General features: G+C 41.2%; 1 protein-coding gene across 2 annotated transcripts in view; it reads right to left on the reverse strand.

Annotated features, from left to right (window-relative positions):
• The window catches only part of aff2 (AF4/FMR2 family, member 2), a 237,628-nt gene that overhangs the window by 39,846 nt on the left and 172,825 nt on the right, over positions 1–24,957 (reverse strand). For both annotated transcript variants that reach the window (XM_036005808.1, XM_031280093.2), the window contains exons 11-17: positions 17,238–17,355; positions 14,516–14,618; positions 13,729–13,879; positions 12,874–13,089; positions 10,411–10,615; positions 1,650–2,720; positions 1,380–1,495 (exon numbers count right to left, since the gene is read on the reverse strand). In XM_036005808.1, the coding sequence (XP_035861701.1) occupies positions 1,380–1,495; positions 1,650–2,720; positions 10,411–10,615; positions 12,874–13,089; positions 13,729–13,879; positions 14,516–14,618; positions 17,238–17,355 (1,980 nt within the window). The remainder of the gene's footprint in view (positions 1–1,379; positions 1,496–1,649; positions 2,721–10,410; positions 10,616–12,873; positions 13,090–13,728; positions 13,880–14,515; positions 14,619–17,237; positions 17,356–24,957) is intronic.

The raw sequence follows: 24,957 nt of genomic DNA on the forward strand, positions 1-24,957 counted from the left end.
ACTTCTCCGGTGACTTCGTCGAAACATTAAAAAATGTAAGCCTTCCTAAAAATACTCTAGTCTGATTACCTGTCGTGTCTGGTTTAATGGAAGCATGGGGGTAAGTCAAAGTTTAACCTTTTTCCAGTTAATAAGAATGACTTTATTCTCACATTTTGTCATGTCATGCAGCCAGTTTCATTGGTAGGTATACGGTACTTTAAATCTTGATTCACAATGACTGTGAATCCCAGTCCCTCCAATTATTATACATTTTCATATTTTCTAAATGTATTTTTTCTTCCGGTTTTGCCTAACCCGCCAGCCGCATGAGAGAAACATCATTAACACGCCCTCTTGATCGCTGTCAATATTCCAAAAACCTACTCCATGACCTGTGCTGTTCATACATGTCGTGTGTTATGTCTTTTCTCAGAGACTCGCCTTTTCACGAAAATTGCAAAAAAAAAAACAGCGCTAAATTCCCAATAGACATTAATGGGAAATCTTTGGGAAATCAAGTTAAAAGAGTTCAAAACCACTCCTCTTTGGGGCCATTCCAATCTGCCATACTCTACTATGTAGAAAGGTGATTAAGAGTTTAAACTGATGACTAGACTTTGGACTTTATTTGGGCTGAATGGGAATTCAGTTTTTTGACAAAATCACAGTTTATGTATCATCCAATTTTCAGACCGTTTTATATGTTATATTGTGTGTGTATGTGCGGAATGTTGAGTTGCTAGAGGGGATGACATGACGCCCGACAGAAATTCCCTTATCTCGTCGTCCCTCCAATTAGACATTTTCATATTTTTGAAATGTTATATTTTCTTCCGGCTTTGCCTAACCCGTCAGCTGCATGATAGAAACTTCATTAACACGTCCACTTGATCGCGGTAAATATTCCAGAAACCTGCTCCATGACCTGCTCTGTTCATACATGGGCTCAATCGAACATTACACAGACTTTGTACTAGGGAGCTTGGCCGTTTGTCCAACTGTCCCTCCAACTGATTCGGACATATGCGTTCTCACACGCTCTTGCGGGTAATGTCTAGATAAGTTCAGGGTTGCAATGCTTGCAAGAAAGGGGCTATAGTCCTGCCGGTATCACGTTATACCTCCACCAATCGTTGATAAGTGGACTACTGTGCCAAGAAATGTAGCAATGCACCAACAAAGGCAATGAAGCGGAAGACAGCTAGAAAGCAAACAGGAATGTTAACAATGTAGGTTTTAAATGATTCCAAAATCTCAGCTTATTAAATGTTTTATGAGGAAAAAAAATGATTCAGCAGACTTGTTATAGGGATCAAGGATACACACAATGTATCTAGTATTATATTGTAAATGTTTGTTTGGCTGTTTAGTCCTGTGTACAGTACGTTACTACTTACTCTGTGGAGCTGTTCTTGTGGTTGTGTATTGGAGAGATGCAGGGTGGGAGGAGCAGACAGTCTTTGTCCAATCGCAGCTTCTTATTGCCGTTGACTGATGACTCACTGTGGTCCGACTGGAATAAAGAGGGCAGAAAACACAATATCTAAGTACAGTATTTACACTTGAGAGAGAAAGGGACACAGAGACACAGGGAGGTTGAGAGTAAAATATATGAGCATAATTATAGGAGAGAATGGTTAGGGACTTAAACAGAGAGAATCCCGTGCCTTGTGTTTCCTCTTGCTCTTGCTGGTGTGTTTCTCTGTTGGGACCACCATGTTTCCAGCTGCCTGCCTCCTGTGTTTGCCTCCGTTCTCTCCTCTCTCCATCCTCCCTGCCAGCCTGGGATTACTCTGCTCTTGCACAGGGGGGTTGTCCAGGACCCCCACACCTTGGCATACCTTCTCTCTGTCCCTCCCCGTCCTCTCCCTCTCCCCAAGCCCCAATCTTTCTCTGTCCTCTCGGTCCATCTGCCTCTCTCTCTCTGCTAATCTGTCTCTGTCACCTTGCCTCTCTCTGTCCTGCACTAATCGCTCATTTTCCTCTTCCTGTTTCTCCCCCTTAGGTAACTTCTGCCTCTCTCTCAGCCCGGGCCACTCTCTCTCAGCCTGCTTCTGTCTTTCTCTCTCGGCCACGCCTATCCTCTCCCTCTCCCCTGGTCTCTCTCTGTCTCTGTCCCTCCCTTCACTTCCGTCCCTTTCTGCCATTCCCACTCTGGATCTTTCCCCCGAACCCTGGCCAGGCACCCTGCCGAGCAAACTCAGGTCAATTTTCACCCATAAACTCTGGATCCCTTGGTATTCCCTCAAGGGGGACAGAGGCGCCTCGTGTCCGATGTTGGAAGGCGGGGACATGGACTCCGGGTCTTTGGACTGTCCTCCTAACCCTCCAGGATCAGGAACAGAAGTGCCAAACGAACCACTTAGGTTGCTAATGCTTAGCGAGTTACAGCTACTACTGCTGCCGTTACTACCAGCGCTGATGCTACTGTTACTACCGCTGCTACCATTAGTGGTCACATTGCTACCGTCTTTGACTCGAAGTCCCTTCCCTCCGAATGTCCCCAGGCTGCCCATACTGACAGCAGAGCCGAGGCACGGGAGAAGAGGCGCGTGCACGTGTGTGTTGGACAGAGTCTGTGTGTTCATCGCAGAGCGCGTGGTCTGAGGTGGCAGAGTGGGGTTTTTGACGGCTTCCTCCGAATCCGAATGGCATTCAGAGGACGAGGAATCTGTTTCGATGAATTCCCGGGACTTGGGTGTGATTTTGGTGCTTGGACCTCTGTGTTTCCTCTTGTCCTGTTTTGGAGACAAGAATGACAAAAAGGAGTGAGCTGCTTCCCCTTCTGGGCATCATGTCATCCCCTCTGGCAACTCAACATTCGAAAATTGGACAATACATAAACTGTGATTTCGTAAAAAAAACTGTGCTTGGTATCAGAATGCCCATTCAGCTGTCTGTTAATCAGGAAAATGCACACAAAAACACATGTAACTTCATGTAATCTCTCTTCATCCACCACTGTGTAAAATACTAAACTACTATCATGATGAAAAAGAGAGCTTTTTACTATCCCAATGGAAGAATCTTGCCTGTAAGCTGTCACTCAATACATTTTTAAGCCCCTGTGGGAAAAAAAACCCTGCAGTTGACAGAAAGTATAATCAGGGAAGCTAAAGATACAGCATGTGATAATAACATGCAAATTGGGCAGCACAGGCTTGTTCTACTAATCTGTGAAGTGAAATGAAACATGTTTGACTGTCTAATTTTGTATGTCAGTGGTATTCACTGCACACCAGGCACACAACTGAGCGCAAGCAGCCTGATATTTGTCACATGCAAATTAAAACATGCCTTTTCCTATTTTGAATTATTTCTCTTTATCACAGATCATTCGACTCAAAGGTTCTCCTCACTGGTGGCAGCAATGGTTTTCAGCCTTGATTGCTGCATTGTAGGGTTGATGGTCGACAGCTATCGTGATATCACGAAAGACATCGTGATGCCTCAGTTCACACACCACAAATCATAACACTCTTTCTCTTGTTCTCTCCACCTTTTCTGTCTCCATTTGCTCCGGACGTTACAAGCAAGCAGTGGTTCCCAAACTTTTTCTGCAGGGTCCCGGTTTTGCAAAAACAAAAATATTTAAAAATATTTCAAGATTTGTTGATTATAAGAAAAATAAAAAATATCACCCAGCCTTATCCTATAAGTGAATAAACTGTCTTATAGCTGTTTGTGCATCCTCAATTCAACATCCTGACATTCGTCTTGTGTGAAGGATGTGTGTGAATGATGCACGCCAGCAAGAAGAACCAGCCTGCGTCTGCTTAGTTTATTTTCTTGATATATCTGCAGTTACAATTGCATCTCTGACCTCGTTTTGTATCCGATCAAAATAGTCCCTCAGATGTTGAATGCTTGATTTTAGATGTAAATCATCAATGATTGTTGTTTGAGACAAAAAGAAGTAAGTCGCAGTGATGTGTGTGCAAAATCGACATGAGAAAGCAACTACACAGATAGATGCAGCCAAGAAAATACTGCTAACGTTCCACTCGCTTGGCAGACACACTGCAGTTTTTCTCAAACTTTTGAAATCATTCCAATGCATGTTGCCATCTGCATAATCCATTTTCAAACAAACGCCAGGTTTTGTTTTGTTAAGAAAGAAAAGAAAAACTGTCCCCTGTACTAGAATGGGTCTTTACACTGCTGACAAAAGCTTTTCCTTTCTTGAGCACAAGTTTCAGCAATGTTTCCTGGAAAGATCTTCTCTTCTCGCTGTCGACACCAACATTAGCGGTCCTGCCAGCTGTTCTGCACAGCTATGGCTGGCAGCGGATCAAGTGTCGTGACAGCACCCACAGCACAGGCAAAGTCTTTCAGCTTGGTGCAAGTGTAGCCTTACTTAAAGGTCCCATGGCATGAAAATTTCACTTTATGAGGTTTTTTAACATTAATATGCGTTCCCCCAGCCTGCCTATGGTCCCCCAGTGGCTAGAAATGGCGATAGGTATAAACCAAGCCCTGGGTATCCTGCTCTGCCTTTGAGAAAATGAAAGCTCAGATGGACCGATCTGGAATCTTCCCTTTATGATGTCATAAGGGGAAAGGTTACCTCCCCTTTCTCTGCTTTGCCCGCCCAGAGAATTTGGCCCGCCCATGAGAGAGAGAGCGACATCATGGCTTGCAAACAAGTGAAGCATGGCACTTGGTCAAGGCCACACCCCCACCCTCACTTCAGATACAGTATTAGGGGACCACTAAGGTCTATATAAAAGAGACTTCAGATACAGTATTAGGGGACCACTAAGGTCTATATAAAAGAGACTTCAGATACAGTATTAGGGGACCACTAAGGTCTATATAAAAGAGACTTCAGATACAGTATTAGGGGACCACTAAGGCCTATATAAAAGAGACTTCAGATACAGTATTAGGGGACCACTAAGGCCTATATAAAAGAGACTTCAGATACAGTATTAGGGGACCACTAAGGTCTATATAAAAGAGACTTCAGATACAGTATTAGGGGACCACTAAGGTCTATATAAAAGAGACTTCAGATACAGTATTAGGGGACCACTAAGGCCTATATAAAAGAGACTTCAGATACAGTATTAGGGGACCACTAAGGTCTATATAAAAGAGACTTCAGATACAGTATTAGGGGACCACTAAGGCCTATATAAAAGAGACTTCAGATACAGTATTAGGGGACCACTAAGGTCTACATAAAAGAGACTTCAGATACAGTATTAGGGGACCACTAAGGTCTATATAAAAGAGACTTCAGATACAGTATTAGGGGACCACTAAGGTCTATATAAAAGAGACTTCAGATACAGTATTAGGGGACCACTAAGGTCTATATAAAAGAGACTTCAGATACAGTATTAGGGGACCACTAAGGCCTATATAAAAGAGACTTCAGATACAGTATTAGGGGACCACTAAGGTCTATATAAAAGAGACTTCAGATACAGTATTAGGGGACCACTAAGGCCTATATAAAAGAGACTTCAGATACAGTATTAGGGGACCACTAAGGTCTATATAAAAGAGACTTCAGATACAGTATTAGGGGACCACTAAGGTCTATATAAAAGAGACTTCAGATACAGTATTAGGGGACCACTAAGGCCTATATAAAAGAGACTTCAGATACAGTATTAGGGGACCACTAAGGTCTATATAAAAGAGACTTCAGATACAGTATTAGGGGACCACTAAGGCCTATATAAAAGAGACTTCAGATACAGTATTAGGGGACCACTAAGGTCTATATAAAAGAGACTTCAGATACAGTATTAGGGGACCACTAAGGTCTATATAAAAGAGACTTCAGATACAGTATTAGGGGACCACTAAGGTCTATATAAAAGAGACTTCAGATACAGTATTAGGGGACCACTAAGGTCTATATAAAAGAGACTTCAGATACAGTATTAGGGGACCACTAAGGCCTATATAAAAGAGACTTCAGATACAGTATTAGGGGACCACTAAGGTCTATATAAAAGAGACTTCAGATACAGTATTAGGGGACCACTAAGGCCTATATAAAAGCATCCAAAAAGCAGCATGCCATAGGACCTTTAAGCTACGTTCAGAGCAACAAAAAAAAAAAAAGCAATCCGGCGATTTGCTGCAGTGTCACTTATCAAACAGACCATTAGTGTGACATATTGTTGTGTTATTAAACCCCTCAATATAGCACAAGTAAATGTTATATTTCACAATAACTGTTTTCCGTCAGCTCGTTTATAGATTTGGACGTTTCCGACTGCACTTGAAGGCAGCTTTAATCCCAGCGTCGTCTTCCTGTTGACCATAAACTTGTCCTTCCGGGTCCAAATTTGTAGGTCTTTTTCCGACGGTTTTCTTTCTTCAACGCTTTGCTTCATTAATGGCCAATAAACCTAACTTAAATGACATTATACTTCATTTTTGAGTTTAAAAAAGCAGAAATTATGAATTACTTTGACTTAATAGTTAAGATGAGAGGATGTTGAGAGGATCACAGACTGGTTTATGTCAAAGTTTAGTCAGGACACTGTTTTAAAACCATTATTATTTTTTTCAAATGCTATAAAATTGAATAAAACAAGACAAATTCAATGGAAGTAACGATTCATTTTACCAGTGAAGAATGTTGTTTGGATTCCATACAACGTTCATGCATGCATCAAAGTTATTTTGGGGCATTTGGTTGAAAGAAACCCATATTTGTGATATTAAAAAAGCTTTTAAAACGGGTCAAATTTGACCCGAGGACAACACAAGGGTTAATTCAGAGGAGAGCGAGAAAGAAAAGAGACGAGCGAGACGTAGCGAGTGCTTTGTTGTTGTTGCAGGAAACATTCAGCTATTACACAAACTCCCGGACAGTTCAGTGCTTGTGTTTCGTTTTTTTTACCCCCATAGTGTCTCAAAACTAGGGTTGCACGATATCGACAAAATGTGATATTGCAATATTGATATTAATTTCAATTTTTTTTAAACATATGTAAAATTACAAAAGTTACGGGAAAACGCATCAAAATAGATTTATAACAAATTAAAGAAGTTTTCTTACAACACAATGTTTATTTCAACTGACTGTCATATTGGACTGGTCCAACATGAATAAATAAATAAGGACCATGTCTACAGAACAGGACATGTTTTACTGGTTGGACAGTATAAAATAAATAAATAAATAAATAAAGAGAACAGGACACAACTTTTCTTTCGCTTCTCTGATTCGTTCCGTCTTGTTGTCTCTATCTATTTCTTCACTTACACCGTCACTCTATTGAAATATGCACACACGTCACGTGGTACGCTCCATTGGGTTTGTCACGTAGTTGACCCGTGCGCTGACGTGCACTAACATGTGCAAGTGGCACGGTAACTGGCCAATGAAACATGATCATTATAGCGTTTTAAGCGGGCTCTAAATCAAACACAACTAAGCCACACAGCCAACGGACGGGACGCAGCGCTCCACATAATAAACTAAATATTGCATACTTATTGTGACACTTTCGATATATTGCGATAACGATATTGAGTCGATATATCTTGCACCCCTAGATATAATACTGCGCAACGTGATATTGCGATAACGATATTGAGTCGATATATCTTGCACCCCTACTTAAAACATGGCAATATGAACAGAGCCGATCCTAGAAGGTGGAGTTAAAACACTGCAGACCACTGATTGGTCAGAGAGAACCATCACTAGTGCAACACAGGACATCCTGCACAAACTCGCCATAAAAAAAAAAAATCCAAGCTACCAAAAAAAAATATACACGCCCCAGATTTAAAAAAAAAAAGTCAGCCGGAAATAACTACACCATACGCTACATACACAACATACACTATGTCGTACAATAGACAAAGTGCACATTGTTGCCAATGAAAGAATCCAGAGAATGTCGCATTGAAAATAATGTCACAGCAGTTTCACTCGGCGTCGCTTTGGCAATCAGCTGAGAATCCCCCCCTACACTGAGGTGGCTCTATCTGCAGTGGAAAACTAAATAGAGGAAAGCACCTGGTACCACAAGTTGTTGTCGACATCAGATGATGTAATGCAACTCTATACGTGAATAATGTAGAATCAACCACGACACAACGGATGTGAAATGACAGACCTTCAGAGTTAAGTATCATTTTTTAAAAGCCTCATAGTGGCATATGTGGAATTATTCTTTTGTCCTTTGTTTTATTTTTCTGAAGCGGATTATTTAAAACAAAAATAAACAAGTTGGTAAGTAGGCATTAAATAATGAATTAAATATGAGAATGAATCAAAGTGAAGCCTGTGAGCGTGACTGAGCCTCAGCCTGCTGTTGCAGAGGTGGCACATGTCAGGGTCTGGCACATCACTCTCAGGGCTGTTTCGTAAGGCACACTGCCTGCGTGGCATGAGCGTGTCGGCTGCGCGGCGTGTCCGTTTTTATTTTGGCTCCCATGGTAACAGGTTAGAGCTTACACACTGCATGCGTGACACGCACGTCTCAGGCGCGGCTCGAGCTGCGCCGAAAACGCGTGTATGCTAGAAATAGGACAGACACCTACACACGACACGCAAGCATGTTGGAAGCGTTTCCAGATAAAATAGAATACGAAAAGATGTTTATATGTCATTTTGACACAAATACATTTAAAAAATTACATTTTGATGTTTGAAAGTCTCGATGTTTTGACATAAATGCAGATATAAATGTAATTAAAAAAATTTTTTTTTTAAATAATTATCGATTTTCAATGAAATATTCTGTAGCCTATTTTGCCGTCAATACTGCCGACGTTGTCTTTGCTGTAATCAAATCAGTATATATTTATGTTTAACATGAAGTATACTACTGCTTGAGTGGAGTAATCAATGGGAAACATACATGTGTACAGACAAGGCTAGCAGCAGCAGCGCCATGTCAGACATGTTTCTGGTGTGCAAAGACATAGAAAACGCCACGCAACAGAAACGCAACAGAAACGCCGCGCTCACGCCACGCTCACGCCACGCAGGCAGTGTGCAGGAGGCCTAAGCCTGTAACACAAGCGGTCTTTAGCTAGTTGTTGATGTGCCAGTATTATGACTGGCAGTCTGTTGATTTCCCTTAATTTTTTATTAAGCATATTTTTTTCAGAATGGCGGCATAAAAAACAGAAAGTAAACAAAGCAAACAGATGTTATGATGGGAGACACCAGTGTCATAAAGTTCAAACGAAGATCAAAACATGGCACATCCTAAAATACATTCTGGAGTATGTTGTGTGAACTGGTTCCCTTCTTTTGTTCTTCCAGAGATAAGCGTGTGGATTCATCTCTCTCAACCTTACTTCAGCGGATTTTTCTCTCGAGTTTCATAAGGTCAACATTTACAGGATTTTTTATGACTATGGACATATTTACAAACTACTAATAATATCCTGTGGAGTTGAGATAATTACCTCTTCTGAAGAGCCCATCATGTTTTTTTTAATCCTCCGTGTCCTCCTTGGCTACTAGCACCTGCGTGGAGGAGGGGTGGGGGTGGTGGCAGGGGCACGTGCACGATCACGGAAGGCTTGTATCATGTGGACGCGATGACAGTTTTGTTGTCATTGCTTTGAATTCCTCATGGGGGCGACAGAAACTACGCACTATAGCTTTAAATTCATTTTATTTAATAAAAAAATATTTTTTTTTTTAAAGATTATTTTTAGGCCTTTATTTTCACAGGACAGCTGAAGACATGAAAGGGGAGATAGAAGGAGGAATGACATGCAGCAAAGGGCCGCAGGTCGGAGTCGAACCCACGGCTGCTGCGTCGAGGAGTAAACCTCCTCTATATATATATATATATATATATATATATATATATATATATATATATACTACTGTCTGTCTGTTTATTTCTTTCTCGCTCCCTGAAACTCCCTAATCTTCATAAAACCACAGAGTGTTCACTCATTATAGGTTAAGACGACGGTCGATGGTTTCAGTTCTATCTCTTGGACTCCCTCTCTTACTTTCCATATTTCGATAAAACCAGTCAGTGTTGAGCCATTATAGTTGTGTAATAATACAGTTTTCATCCCGTGGAATTTTATGGCTTTGACAAATCATCCATAGACAATAAGGATGTAGTGATCATTACAGGATACACGGACAGTGTTACATGTGTGCAGCACTCGGTTTGAAACTGTTTCTTTGCATATTCCAGATGTTGATGAAGTGAAGGCTAAGTGTCCCAAGGTGCTTGTGTCATGCACTTCTTCCTTGAGGAAGTCATTTGAATGAAAAAGGGATTGTTGGATTAGCATCCTAGCAGTCATAAATAATTACAGGATTAACTTTGAGAGATTAGTATTATTATGAGCAACCAAGCCATCACTGAGAAGAAATATGAATTAGTTATCTCCTTGTTAACTAATATAAATATAATATAATATATTATAAATAAATATGAAGAAAACTCTCTTGGAGAAGAAACTAACCTGGCTTACATTGACAGCTGGTATTGGCACGGGGGTTTGCTGTAGAGCCGCTGGTGGAGTTACAGTGTTGCTGTTTGAGTTGGTGGCACTGCGAGGTTCTTTCCTGGGGGCGGTCTTCCCGCTGGGGGGTTTGCTTCGTGGCCTCAGGGGGTTTTGAAGCTCCAGGGAGGGGGGAGGCAACAGGTCCTTCTCCCTAGCTGCAGGGCTGCAGTGAGAAAACACGAGGAAGCGTCACAATCCGTATTAGATTCACCCTTGAGCAAGGCACCGCTACTGTCGTGCAGCAGAGCAAACAGGAGACGATAATGCTTGCCTTTGCCAGCTGCAGGGGGGTGAATGTGCATTAAAATGAAAGAAAAATACAAGACAGCATGAAATAATTGAAAACAGCATGCATTCCAGCTAAACTTGTTTGGATGTGAAAAGTTTCAAAATGGAAAAGGGGAAGAGAAGAGAGAGGAAAAAATAAAGAAACGAAGCTAGGAAGTCTGTGTTTTCCTTCCAATTAGCCTAACATCAAGCTGAGCAGCCAGTTTGGCATGGCATCTACTCAATCGGAGCATTTTTCACAACAGATGTGTGAGTGACAGTGTTCAGTGGATAGCTGCCAAAAAGCTCAGTGATCCACTGGAGCCTCTGTACGCTCTCCATACTAAGTGACAGTGTTGCCTTAATAACAGTAATTGTAATAGTTTTACCAATAACAAGTGACATGTAGCTTGTAATATATAAATTAATGGTCAAGAAATAAGATCTTACAATCGTTTTGTTCTTCATTTTAAATAACTAGTGCAGTGCCCGTTCAAAACGTGCCTGTTTGGAACCAGACCGATTGCTTGGACCGTGTTCTCCAGAACCATTGTACCTATATACTACTGACTTACTATGTACTTCTACTTCAGAGGAAAACATTGTACTACTACATTTACCTGACAGAGAAACGTTACTGGTTTCAGAAGATTCAGATTTTACTCACAAAATATACAAATTTACAGCTCACTGCAACTTAATACTATATAGTGTCTGGCTTTTGTTTGATATCTAGTGTTGGCAATTTTATTGAGTTTTCTCTTAGCGAAATGCTCTGAGCTAATTCAAGCTGGGCTTTTGTTGTGAAGGGTAGACACAGAAGAAGAGAAGCCAGCATTATACCGGCATTTTTTTCTCTCAACCTTTATTGTGTGGCCCCTTAGTTTTATTCATATTTATTCATATTCCACACTGTCCAAACAGCAAGTTCATCGAGTACCCAGCAATACACCCGCCAAGTGTAAAGTAGATCGGCGGAACGATTCTCGAGATATTTGAAAGACAACGGACACACACACACAGGTTTGTGGCACTATCTTTGTGGGGACCCATCATTGACATAATGCATTCCCTAGCCCCTTACCCTAACCTTAACCATCACAACTAAATGCCTAACCTTAACCCTTACCCTCACCCTAACCATAACCTAATTCTAACCTAATCAACTAATCCTAATCCTAAAACCAAGTCTTAACCCTCAAACAGCCCTTTAACCTTGTGGGGTCCAGCATTTTGGCCCCACAAAGCTGTCGGGACCCCACAAGTATACTGGACTCCCGGTTTTTGGACCCCACGAATATAGTCAAACAAGCACACACACACACACACACACACACACGTACAGAGGTTTCTCAATTTATAGTTAAATAAGCTCTGGGAAGAGGTCGTGAAAGCACTAAAAGACTAACTAGTTGGCCGAGAAAGGGCTGGGCCTCAGGTTTAATGCCATTTTGACTATACAGCCACCACCTGGAACAGCAGTTCTCTGTGACGCATCAAAAAAAGCTTTAGACTGCTCAAAAAAGCGTACTAGGGTTGTATCCAAATGACCTCCTCATACACATCTGGACCTGGCACATATTATTTTCTCACGGTAAAAAATAATAATAATAATAATAATAATATATATATTGAAATAGGGCTCCCTTACAAAGAATGAAGAATGTAGTTTGTGTTTTTTTATCAGTGATTACCACGATTCACTAATAAATACTAATCATTTTACATTTTAAATGAATAATACGTAAGTCTAAGCAATGTGCAATGTTATCCCTATGGAATATCTTTGTAAACAACCCATGTAACTCCTAATATTATTTTACCTTTTGTATTTATTCTGATGTTTTGATATTGTATTTGATTTCAGTTTAGGCTTTTTCTTCTTTTTTTCTCTCATTCTTTTGTTTTTTTTTTTTAAATTTTTTTAAGTATTTTAGTTTATGTCTATTTTAATTGGAGTATGCATTGGAGAGTGCCCAGATTAAGCCCCTCTGAGTTTTTTTGCATCTCTCCATCACATCTTTGATTGATTATGTGTATATTAATCTGTAGTATTTGTATATGTGTAACCCAATAAACTAAACTGAAACTAGGTCTACAAGTAATCAACTAAGCCAAGATGTTAAGGATGGGTGTTTGTCCTCCGTCCCTTACCTATGCTGATTCGTTCTGCTCCATGTCTGGCTGGGATTATCCTCCACACTGTTGGACCTCTCCGTCCGTCTGGGCTGTTTTTTCCCCGTGGTGATCCTCCTCGGGGTTGGGACCTCTGGCACTGACAACAGGCCCGGTGACATCCTCATCTTCGGCCTCTGGCCCTCCCCTGAGGCCTTCTGGCTGAGCTTGGCCTTGGCCTTCTCTCTGCCTGGGCTGCGGGAAGCAGGAATGGATTTGTCTTTTTATGGTTAGAGACACATTTTTGTCAGTTGTTGCCTACAACAAATACGAATTTGAGGTACTAGTACTTAACGAGTCTTTTCTTCTCATGCCACTTTCTACTTCTACTCCGCTACGTCTCAGAGAGAAATATTGGACTTTTTACTCCACTACATTCATCTGACAGCTAGTTACTTTACAAATTAAGATTTTTGCACACAAAACACACGTAGTTCATAAAATCTGATGTTTTATTATAAATTAAAGTACCCATGAATATACAGGCCTACAAGTAGAGCAGAAATGATCAGACGATCAAACACTTTATTTACAGAACTGTTTTGATCGTTTCCAGGTTCTAAAATGTGAAGATTTTTCCGCATTAAGTACTTTAACTTTTAATACATTTTCCTGATGATACATACGTTTACTTAAGTAATATGTTCAATGCAGTTTAATGTGGTATTAGTACTTTTACTTAAGTAAAGGATCTGAATACTTCTTCCACCACTGGCCTACAATTTGTTGATCCTTCTGTCAGTGTGTAATTAATTTATTTATTATTTCATCCAACAGATGTATTTATCAAAGCTATTTTGGCAAATTTCCAACAAATTCAGTCATAGCTCCTACCAGAAGGCTCCCTTTGTATCCTTGTGTTCCACCGTTGGTGCAGCTGGAACAGGGGTGCTGCTGGATGCGCAGGGCTTGGTCTTGGCGGCCGCACCCACTCCTGGTGCTTCATTCCCTGGAGAGAAAGTCCCCGGACCCTGGGTAACGGAGCCTGGCCAGAAGACCATTGGATCAGATTTTTATTAACCTGTTGTCTTCTGGAAAATCAACACTTTCTATGACGTTTTGGTCTCTTTTTTTGATACTTTTGGCACCTTTTTCAATGGTGCCAATGGTGCTTTTTTTGCAGTTTAACGCATCTGTTCACTATGTATAAACACCACTAACACCAACTTACTACCACTATAGTTTTACACTTATTTTTGGAATTCAGGGTCAATTAAAAACCTAATTTATAGTAAACTATACCTAATTCTTGAGTTGAAGAAGCAGAAATTATGAAATATTTAGACTAATATTAAAGGAAGGATAATCACAGAAGGGGCAACGTTCAGCGAGGATACTGTTCCGAAACATTTCAAATTCTTTTCGAATGCAAAAAAATTTAATAAAACATCCAAAATTCAATGAAAGTAGAGAGTCGATCTTTTGTTGTACTCGCAAAGCGCGTTGTATGGGATCATCCATCCATGTTATTTTTGGGTAATTAAAATTAGGTAGTTAAAGAGAAACCCATATTTGTGATATAGACATTTTGAGGAACGGGTCAAATTTGAGCTGAAGACAACACAAGGGTTAAATACCATAGTTGCTGTTAGACACAGTAGATGTAACTGTCCATACCAACCTGTGCCATGTTCTTTCTGTGGGGGAACCAGAGGCTTGGTTTGAGCTTGGACCTTGTTCAACCAGCTGTCCAGCTGCCACTTGTTGGCAGAGGGGGGCTCAGGCTACATGGAAAAAATACACAACACCTCCATTTTATTAGGATGGTAGTAGTCTTGCATTGCCAGACCTTTCTCCACAGCACTGAGGAGGAGAAAAACATGCTCTGCAAATCAGCCTCGGGAAGGAACTTGTTTTGGTGGAACATGTAGCCTGGGTAAACCCTAACGAACTTCCGGCAAATTTGAGATTTGTTCTGCAAGTCAGTCTGGCCAAGAGCCCATTCAAGCCCATTTCCAATTTTTCCAAATCGAGGCACCAATCACAACCGTTGAGGCGGGCTTTACACGAGGACGATAGCGCAGTGACGGCAAGCAGCTTTTTGTTTACATTCAACATGACGGCCACCGAAGCGCAGCAACCCGTTGATGCCGCTGTCACTGCTACGTCACCCGGATCGTTGGTCTGATTGGTTGAAGGACTATCCAACTGCGCCCAGAGGCTTTTGAGCGGCGTCCGTTGGCGACGCTCCTTTGGAAATGCGCTGTGAATGAACCTTCCCCAGACCCACTCTTAGTTACAACTGAGAAGGGTCTGGTGTCAACCAGGCTATGGAACATGTGAACGTTCAAAGATTGTTTTAGTCGTGCAACAGAAAACTGTTTTTCTTTGGACAGATTTGGACAAATTGGACAGATAGTCTAGCTAGCTGTCTGGATTTACCCTGCAGAGATCTGAGGAGCAGTTAACCATAGTCCTCAGAAATCCACCGGAGTTTAAAATGCCAACACAAAGAAAGCAGAAGCTAACGGATATCCGTTATCCGTTATATCCGGCGGCAATGGAGCAATCCCTGAAATGGAAGGTCATAGATATATAGACTAGGATGGTAATATCTATAGTGCCACTCTCATAGCAACATAAAATGCAATCTGAAAACCTCAAGGGAAGTTACAGATGTGACTTTCTTTGATGCTTTAAAAGCAGTTTTTTGTAGGCAGAAATATAATTTTTTTTAATGAGATCTGGAAGTAGCTCTATTTATTAAATGAATCTGTTGTGGATTGTTTTAACGTATCGTTGCATATGTGTTACGTGCTACTACATGATTTTCTTCCTCTTTTTCTGCATGTCTCTCTCTCTTGCTCTCAGTGGGTATGACTGCATAAGCCTTTGAATCCAGGCAGCGTTGAGCCATTAAAATAATGTGATAAATAATCGTATAATTCAGCTCCATGCAGTTGGAGTTTTATGGCTTTTAGAACACCGCCCAGAGACCGTGGGAAGAGACCATTTAATGTACAGGCAGTCAGACACACTCTGAAGAAAAATAGTGGTGAATCAGGAAGAACAAAGAAAAGCCAGTGAAAGTGCATCTGTCTCTTTGTGAAATGTAAACTAAATCGGAGGCACTTGTCAGAGCTGGAGACACATAGGACACTGTGAATATAGTTTACTGCCAATTGTTGAATGACTGCTTCATGATTGGGATTTCTGTAACAAAAGTTTATGTTACCTCTGCCTTTAAAAAAAAAAAGGGAACCAGCAAGCAGCTGGCATAAACAAAATCTGACTCCAGTAATGATTGGTTTTCTCCAACCTGGGGCTAGAAATATGCAGTTGGCAACTGTATTGATTTTTTTATTGAACAATTGGTTACAATTGTTTTTTTTTAAGATTATTTCTTTGGGAATTTTCGGCCTTTATTTTGACAGGACAGCTGAAGACATGAAAGGGGACAGAGAGGGGGAATGACATGCAGCAAAGGGCCGCAGGTCGGGGTCGAACCCGGGCCCCCTTGCTTCGAGGGGTAAACCTCTGTATATGGGCGCCTGCTCTACCAACTGATGAGCTATCTGGGCGCCCGGTTATATGCAATTTTAAGTCACGTGTTCTTGTATTGCTAGAACTATCTGCTCAGTGCTATATCAGTGCTGGAGTATGGTCTGGCTACACCGCTCATCTATTCTGTGATGGGGGGAAAATGCTCCGGCTTTTTAGTAGTTCTTTAAACACAATCACAACCTGGGACAGTGCCAAACCCCGGATGCAGCGACGATGCCCTTGCAAAATAGATAGTGGAGATATCGGAAAGGCATGGACATCCGGCGCGTAATTAATCAGACGCACCGGATCTTTATCCCAGCGATGTACGTACATCCGTTGAGCCAGGCTAAGTCACTATGGACCACAGGAATTAATTACTGCTGAATTACTGCAATGTGATCTAACACTGAGACAGCTGCTTAAACATACAAATCTATACACATAATTACAGTGTTTGGTGTTTTAAGCCCCCAACATCATCTTCCAGGCAGCGCTGCCTGGAAGGCACTAGGATTAGGCAATGGTTAGGGTTAGGGGCCTTGAAGTCAACGGTTGCAGCGCTGCATTGAAGTCGACGTTGGGGGCTTAAAACACCATCGATCCATAATTACATACAAATATACACTTATTTTTTACATTTCGCAATCCATTACACATAATATTGAATATTACAAATGCATTAGAGATTTTTGACATTTGTTACATAGCCATTTCCTTTTACAAAAAGCAATGAATTTGGCTTGTTTCTTCACATGGAAATAAAGGTTTCCTTAAGTTATCCATTTCATACATTTCATCCACAAACTCATGCTATTCACAGTGTTCACAGAGTTTCATCCTTGTAGTTGTCATCCTACCTCTGGAGTGTGCGTGCGGGAGGCCTGATTATACTCGCTGTCACTGGAGCTGCTCTCTGATTCGTCTGTGTCCGACTCTGAGCTGCTCTCTGATTCACTGCTGCTCCCCGATGCTCCACTACAGAAGAAAGAAAAAAAGAAAGAAAGAAAGAAACAAAGAAAGAAATAAAGATGTCTTGTGTTTTATGTGCTTGTATATAAAATAATTTGGAAAATCAAAGGATCATTTCTTTCCAAATCCACTGTGACAAAACCATCAACGGACGCAAGTTCTACTTTCTCTGTAAATGTGGTTTATCACATTCTTTCTAGTATTTGGGCAAACGTTTCAGATGAGAATTTTACCTTTTTTCATTGACTCCAAACATTTTTCAGCCAAATTGACAGGTATAAATCAATTTGGCAGGTACAAATATCAAACGTTACAACTGCTAAAAAAAAACAACCATTATAATTTCCTTAACTGGCAGCCTGGTGGATAGTTTTTGAAATGAACAACTTCCTCACTATTAAATAAAGCCCTGTCGTCTTACTGACTCAGTAAGACGACTGCGTGATTGAGTAAAACTCTGCCAGTTTTACTCAATCACTGTTATTTAAAGTGCTCATATTATGCTTTTTTGCTTTTTCCCTTTCCTTTATTGTGTTATATATCTTTTTTGTGCACGTTATAGGTTTACAAAGTGAAAAAGTCCAAAGTCCACCCCAAAGGGAGTTACCATCTCCAACAGAAAACACTGTTCACAAACTGCTCCAAACAGCTCTATTGTAGTCCAGCCTTTACTTCCGTGACCAACCTGATCTCACAGAATTCAGTGAAATGAACGCGGCCCCTTAACTCAAAATATGTGGCAGGTTCACGGAATCGCAGACAATTCCGTGATGGGCCCACGGAACAATTCTGTGAAATTAAGTTAAGGAAAAGGTTGTGGCGGGACAACGGGACAGTTGGGTTTAGGAAAATAACAACGGACGGTTGAGTTTAGGAAAAGAAGAACGGGACGGTTGCATTTAGTAAAACAAGAAAGTGACAGTTCAGTTTAGGAAATATAACACGCGGGACACGATCCCCGGTCTCCTGGGTGAAAGTCCTGTGTTTGACCCATCCACCACCCCAACCTCCTTACGTGGATTTTCGGGCTTTCATACTACTCGCTACCGTAATCGCTCTTAATGCTACGTCATCTTCTCATTGACTTTACTTTGGTATTGTTTTCCTTGGTGGTGGCATGGAATGTGTGAAAATTCCGTGTGACCACCACGGAAAACAATAATGCGGTGTTAACAGTTTGTGATCATTTCACGGAATTTTGCGAGACCAGGCTGTCCGTGACAAATGTGCGTCACTTTGTAACGTGCCACGCTAGCAGCTAGGCTAGCATTATAACTAATGCTAGCCTAGCTGCTAGCGTGGCACGCCCTCATACTCTGATTCTTAATGGCTAGTAGTCCTTACCTAACTACTGCGCATGTGCGACTCCCAACAAAGATGGAACAGAAGTGAGATGTCTCACTCTCTAGCTTAAACAGAGAGCTCAACACACAGGGTGAAAAGAGGAGCTGCAGCAATGTGCAGTACAACAAATATATGGTGTTTTTTGAAAATTAAACCATGTAAACCTATTCTGATATAACCTCTAAATACAATTATGAACCTGAAAATGAGCATAATATGAGCACTTTAAGGCACCTGCTGGGACTTGGCTTTCTTTTTTGCCCTTAATTCAAGATTGTAACTTTCACATCAGTCTAGTTTGAATAACTTGGCCTGTGAGTGAGCTGAATTGTTTGTTTGCCATTCCCATAAAGGGGTGCTGGACAATTATTTTTGATTTATTGATGTGGATGTTTGGTTAAGAGCCATTCTAATATAGTAAAGTAGTCAGTACAGCTGCTGTTTTTCTGGTGTAAGCTTTACAATGATATATTTTGCTTTACTTTGAACCAACTGGTACCTGCGAGGTAAGTTTGTTTACCTTTTCTTTGGATTAAAGAAGCTGAGTACTGGCCTAGTCATCCTGGGTAATGGCCTTTCACTACATGTTGTGGTTACGATTTAAAAAGTATACGTATGAATCTTACTTATACTTTTATAGTAAATCATTGATTTCCTGCCTCACATAGCATACAACTTCACAATACTGAATTTCAACTACTAATCAATTGCTAGCTACTGCTGATTTCTACTTTAAAATGCTTTTTCATTTTTGAAATAATATTGTGTTGTAGTGGAGAACCTGCATGTTTCTAGTTCACAACCCATTGTTATAGAAATACTCTGGACGACTTCTGGATGCATGAATGTTAGGGAGACTTTGTTGACTTATACAGAAGCATTTATTGAACTCGATCGAGGAGAAATGATACCCTGGAGAGCGAGAGCACAATTTGAATTTGCTCAGAGAGTCACTCTGGCAATTAGTAATGATGCTCATTAACTATGCCCTTGGAGCCGAGCTGCACCAATCACATCGGTGTATCTGATATAGGCGGGCCAGAGGCGAGCTAAACAGATGACGACAGTGCTGCGACGTCGAAGTCCGGAATCAGTCAGTAAACATTGGTCGTAGTGTTATCCAATTGCGTGCAGTGATATTTTCAAATGCATGCTTGGTGTCGCCCCTTGAGTTGGGCCATTTTCATTACTCCCAGCCAGAACCTTAATCTTTCGGATTTGGGTGTGAATTTCCAGGCTAGAGAAATGAGGCAAACAGTACAGTTTAACCACAATGTGTTATTGTGTAGTGCCATCCCCAACTCAACTTTGAGGTTCCTCTGTCTCCCCCAGATGCATATATCTCTCACCAAGGAATGGCCCTTATGTTGTCTAAGTTATCCCTTTGTCTCATCATACCACAACATGGTGTTTCTGAAAATTCCACCACACCCATAGCATCTTACTCCTGCACTATCTGCTGTTATTTCCTGTGGTAAAGTTGGCAAGTTTGCACAACCTGCCTTGCTGCTCAGAAAATGTCCTCTACGCTTCAGCCCAGTGAAACAAAATACACATCCTCACCACAAATTTAAAGACAATGCATTTATCTCAGTCATGGACTTGATTTAGAGGTGTGGGGAGGGGGAATTATCGCCACTGTTATACAAAACAACATGAAGAGCATTCCTTAATCTACTCCAACTGCCTCAATTAGCAGAACGTATCATCAAACTCTTAAGGAACACAGAACTCTCACTAAGCTGTATACAGTAAATGAATCTCTGTAATCTTTGTTTATCTGTGCTGTGTCTCATTTCACCAATTCTTAAAAAGGATAATAATTTGGGAAGCCAGCCACCCTGCAATGGTTTCAATAACAATGACACAGAATATAATAAATGGCTATTAATGAATGCATAAACACAGCGTTTTGAACCTGATTAATTTGCAATTGTCTCATTCATGCTGCTTTGGCTGGCCTTGTGTTCATCCATCCTTCCACGGTGCTTTGAAATGGCCTCCTAGAGGCAACACACCCGCTCGTCCCAACTTAAGAGTACACACAAACGCACACACAGAAATTGCAATTATGTGAAGTTCTCTTTGTGTATGTATGTGTGTGTGTGTGTGTGTGTGTGTGTGTGTGTAATTTCAGTTCAAGGCTGCCATCACAGCAGGCACCAATCTGTGTGAGCAGTCAAGCAGCAAATCCATCAACTGTTCCTGAGGCAACACACACACACACACACGGTGACAGATACTGTATAAATGCAGTGTCCCCCATTTTTCTTCTTCTAACATTACTCGTCTCTTCTGTCTCTCCCTCCTGTCTCTTTCAATTTCAATTAAATTGTCACCTGACTTTTCTCTATTAGCATCACAGTTGAAACAATATTGGCAAAGCATTGAGTTAATCTCCATGTATACATGTTTGTATTTGTGTTTCAGTCTTCCCTTTGCGCTGCCAGTTCCACTTCATAATCTGTTTGATTTAGATTCAGATTTTGCTAAACAATGCAAGTGTCTACAGAGAATAGCAAGATCTTGTTTGTCTGAGTTTGAATTTTTGTTTTCATGGCTGTTGCCGGCTGGTAAATCAGCATCACACTAAAACAAGAAATGTAATCAGATATACGATTCCCATTAAGGAAGTTACTGCTCATTACATTCAGCTTTCATTCCAAACAGGAAGATTTAAATTTCTTCCATTCACATTCCTTCTAAATAACCTGAGAAAGTTATTGATGCACGTACAAACAAAACATTGGCAGTATATCACTGCAGGCAAGTGGAAGGAATTACAACAGGAGAGCTAAAGACAAGGCTGTAAGAGTAACATCTGTAACGAGCTGATCATCCTAAAATCGGCATTCATTCACTGATGAACTTAGGGACAACACAAGCTGTAAAAAAATAAATAAAAAATAGATTGTGGTGTCCTTAAATAAGAATTTACATAGTCGAAACTGATCGGTCAAGTCTGTTTTTTTTATTACTTTTGTTGTTTGTTACTTTTCCCGACGTTTTTGAAGCTTTTGCTGACGTTTTTGTCACTTTTTTCAACATTCAACTGTTCAATTTGTGCATCAAAAAACAAAAAAGTTAAAATATAGTCAGCTTGGCTGAATCAAAGCAAAATGCCACAATAGAAAGACTTTTGCTCCACTGGAGAGACGAGAAGTAGAGGCAGAGAAAAACATCAGATGTGTGGGATGCAGCCTTTGTCTCCTAAAAATGACGTTCCCATACAACAACTACAACTACAACATTCTCAATGACGTTTCAAGGGAAGGATATTTTGTGCTGGATTACATTTAGTCTTTGGCGTATCAAAGTCCACGTAGGGAGGAGGTCAGGTGGATGGATGGGTCAAACAAACCTGGGACTTTCACCCAAGAGACCGCTGTTCGTGTCCCATGTGAAACCAAAAGTCAATGTTGACTTATTTTAATTTCATTATGTACTTTAACTTATATCATCACAAACCCAAACCATCATCTTTTCCTAAACCTTACCAAAAAGTTTTGTTTTAATTCACAAGGTTACAGCAACACTAAAGCACTTTTCCTCTTCGGCCCCCTACAGGTTGGAAGCAGAATTGTCCATTACCGTTACCATTATTCTTATGTCTCATTCGAAATACCAATCTGCTACCCGATCTGGCAAACTTGCACCAAAATAATGTACCTTAAAATAATGTTTCCAAAATCATTTCAGTGGTTCATCAACTCGTAACAGGGTGAACGGCTCTTCTGCATTTGCTTTGCGGCCCTCTATCGGCTATAACCGCACTATGCAAGTTTGCCAGATTGGGTAGCGGATCTGTAGTTTGAATGAGACATAATGAGACATTACGACAGCGGTAATGGACAATTCCGCATCCAACCTGTAACCTGTCGGGGAAAGTGCTTTAGTGTTGCTTTAACCGCGTGATTAAAGCTGCGACCGTTTCACAATGTGTGCCTGTGCGTTACGCGGTACGATGACGAGTTGAAACAAACGTAATCCTGGAGAAAATATTAAGTTTCCCTCGAAACTAATTTATTGAGAATGCAGTTTAGTTGTATGGGAATTTAAGGGTTGTATGATGAGGAGACTGTAACCTCCTTCTACCAACAGAAACACAATATTTCCATCACGTTTTCCAAAATCGTTTTTATTCCTTTCAGATTTGACTGGTGCTCTTTTAATTTTGTCATCTTGATGCGCCTTCTTTTTCTGCAACGGTTTAATGGCAGCTGACTGGAGAATTAGCGCCACCAACTGTTTGTCTCGATGAGCCCAACTCCTAATATTCACGTAACAGTAGTGGATGAAAAAATGCTTTATTTTGACATAGGCAGGCCGTAGCCAGGAGTTTAGAAATACTGAGGTCTCAGAACTTTGTCTCGGTTTTCCCTCTAATTACAACCAAATCACATTTCTATGAAATAATAAGGAAACCTGACCACAAAATAAAGTGTTACCATTTAGTTTCCAAACATAAATGTCTAAATGTTGTTTCAAAGCCTGCTGCTCAGCAAACAAGTCTGGTGAACTAAACATACCGGCTCTCAAAAATACTGACTCAACATGTCTGAATAACTGCATAGAAACTCCCCCAAGGCCACCAAACCGCTCAAAGATTCCACTAAATATTACAGAAGACTCGACCTCAGTGTGCTTAATGGCAGCTACAGCCCTAGACATAAACATTCAAGAATAAGTGGGTACTTATTTTTCAGACAAAAGCAGCATATATAACAAAAACTAGCACTTCTTTTAACTGAATGAGAATAATAACCATCTGGGGCTCTTCTCCTGGATTGATTGGGGAATGATGTGCAGCCTAGTCTAGACAGTGCATCACAGTTGACTGCCTCTTATTGTGCCACAAAAAATAAAAAAATAAACATTTGGTGGTTGCCTTTCATCCAAAGCATCTTATTGTTTGATGAGTGTCTACGTTTTAACTCTGAGAAACAAATCACTTCCCCTGGTGGGCTAACCCACATTTTTAATACGACATTTGGCAAGAAATCAAGGTGTGAACAAACATCAACTGCTTTGTGTGTCTGCTTTGTAGAAAGGTGCTGTTCTCACTTGTCATTAGAGCTGAAAATGCTAGATGAAACAGGATTTCTGGGACGGCTGGGCTTTGTCAACCCGTTCTCACTCCCAAGTCGTCAAATACTGACGCTTGGTCAGTGGCTCTCAGCGTCAGATACCAACGCTAAAATCACCCTTCAGCGTCTGTACTGAACTCACCGGGCAGAGAAGCAGCTTGACCGCGTACGCAGTAAGATGGCGTAGTAATAAGAGCGACAACGGTAGTGAGCAGTATGGAAGAGCGAAAATCCGCCTAGGGAGGTTGGTTGGGGTGGTGGACAACACAGGACCGTTCTTGTCCAGTTCTTGTCCCGCGTGTCATTGAAACGTACATTTTGTAATCCCAACCACGATCTTTTCCTAAACCTAACTGTTCTTGTGCCACATGTCAGTCCCGACCCAGAGCGTCCAACCCGTTCTCACTCCGAACTCGTAAAATACGGACGTTTGGCCGGTTGTCAGCATCAGAAGCGACGCAAAAAGCGCCTTTCAGCGCGTGTGTAGAATGAACCGGAGAGAGCAGCAGCTACACGGGGTTTAAAGATGACGTAGCACTAAGAACGACTACGGTAGCGAGTAGTATGAAAGGCCGAAAATCTGCATGGGGAGGTTGGTTGGGGGGGTGGATAGGTCAAACAACACAGGACTTTCACCCAGGAGACCGGGGATCGTGTACTGCGTGTCACGTTTCCTAAACCCAACCGTCCCGTTCTTCTTTTACTAAACCCAACCATCCCGTTCTGTCATGGAAACGTAAGTCCACCCACCACCTTTTCCTTAACCTAACTGCGTCAAAAGTGACGCCAACAGTTCCAACCAAGCGCGTTTAGATAAAGCGTGTTTAGATATGACGCTAAAGGAGACTTTTAGTGTCAGTAACAACGCCAAAGGCAACTGACTAAGCGCCCGTATTTTACGCGATGGGAGTGAGAATCTGTTGGAGCGTCAAATAGTGACACCACAAGTTTTGACACAGAGCGTCTAAATATGACGCCAAAGGGCTCGTTGCGTGTCCCGAGAGCGTCAAATAGTGACAACAAGAGTCCCGACTAATTTTTGGAGGGACTTTTTGCGTCAAGAAAAAATGGCAAACGCACTGGGAGTGAGAATGTGTTGCCCAACTTGTCAAATACTGACACCTGTCAGTGTCTCTCAGCGTCAGCTATCGACAAAAAAGTTATGTCAAAGGAGTAC

The sequence above is a fragment of the Sander lucioperca genome, chromosome 1 (genome assembly GCF_008315115.2).
Source record: "Sander lucioperca isolate FBNREF2018 chromosome 1, SLUC_FBN_1.2, whole genome shotgun sequence".
NCBI classification, from domain to species: domain Eukaryota; kingdom Metazoa; phylum Chordata; class Actinopteri; order Perciformes; family Percidae; genus Sander; species Sander lucioperca.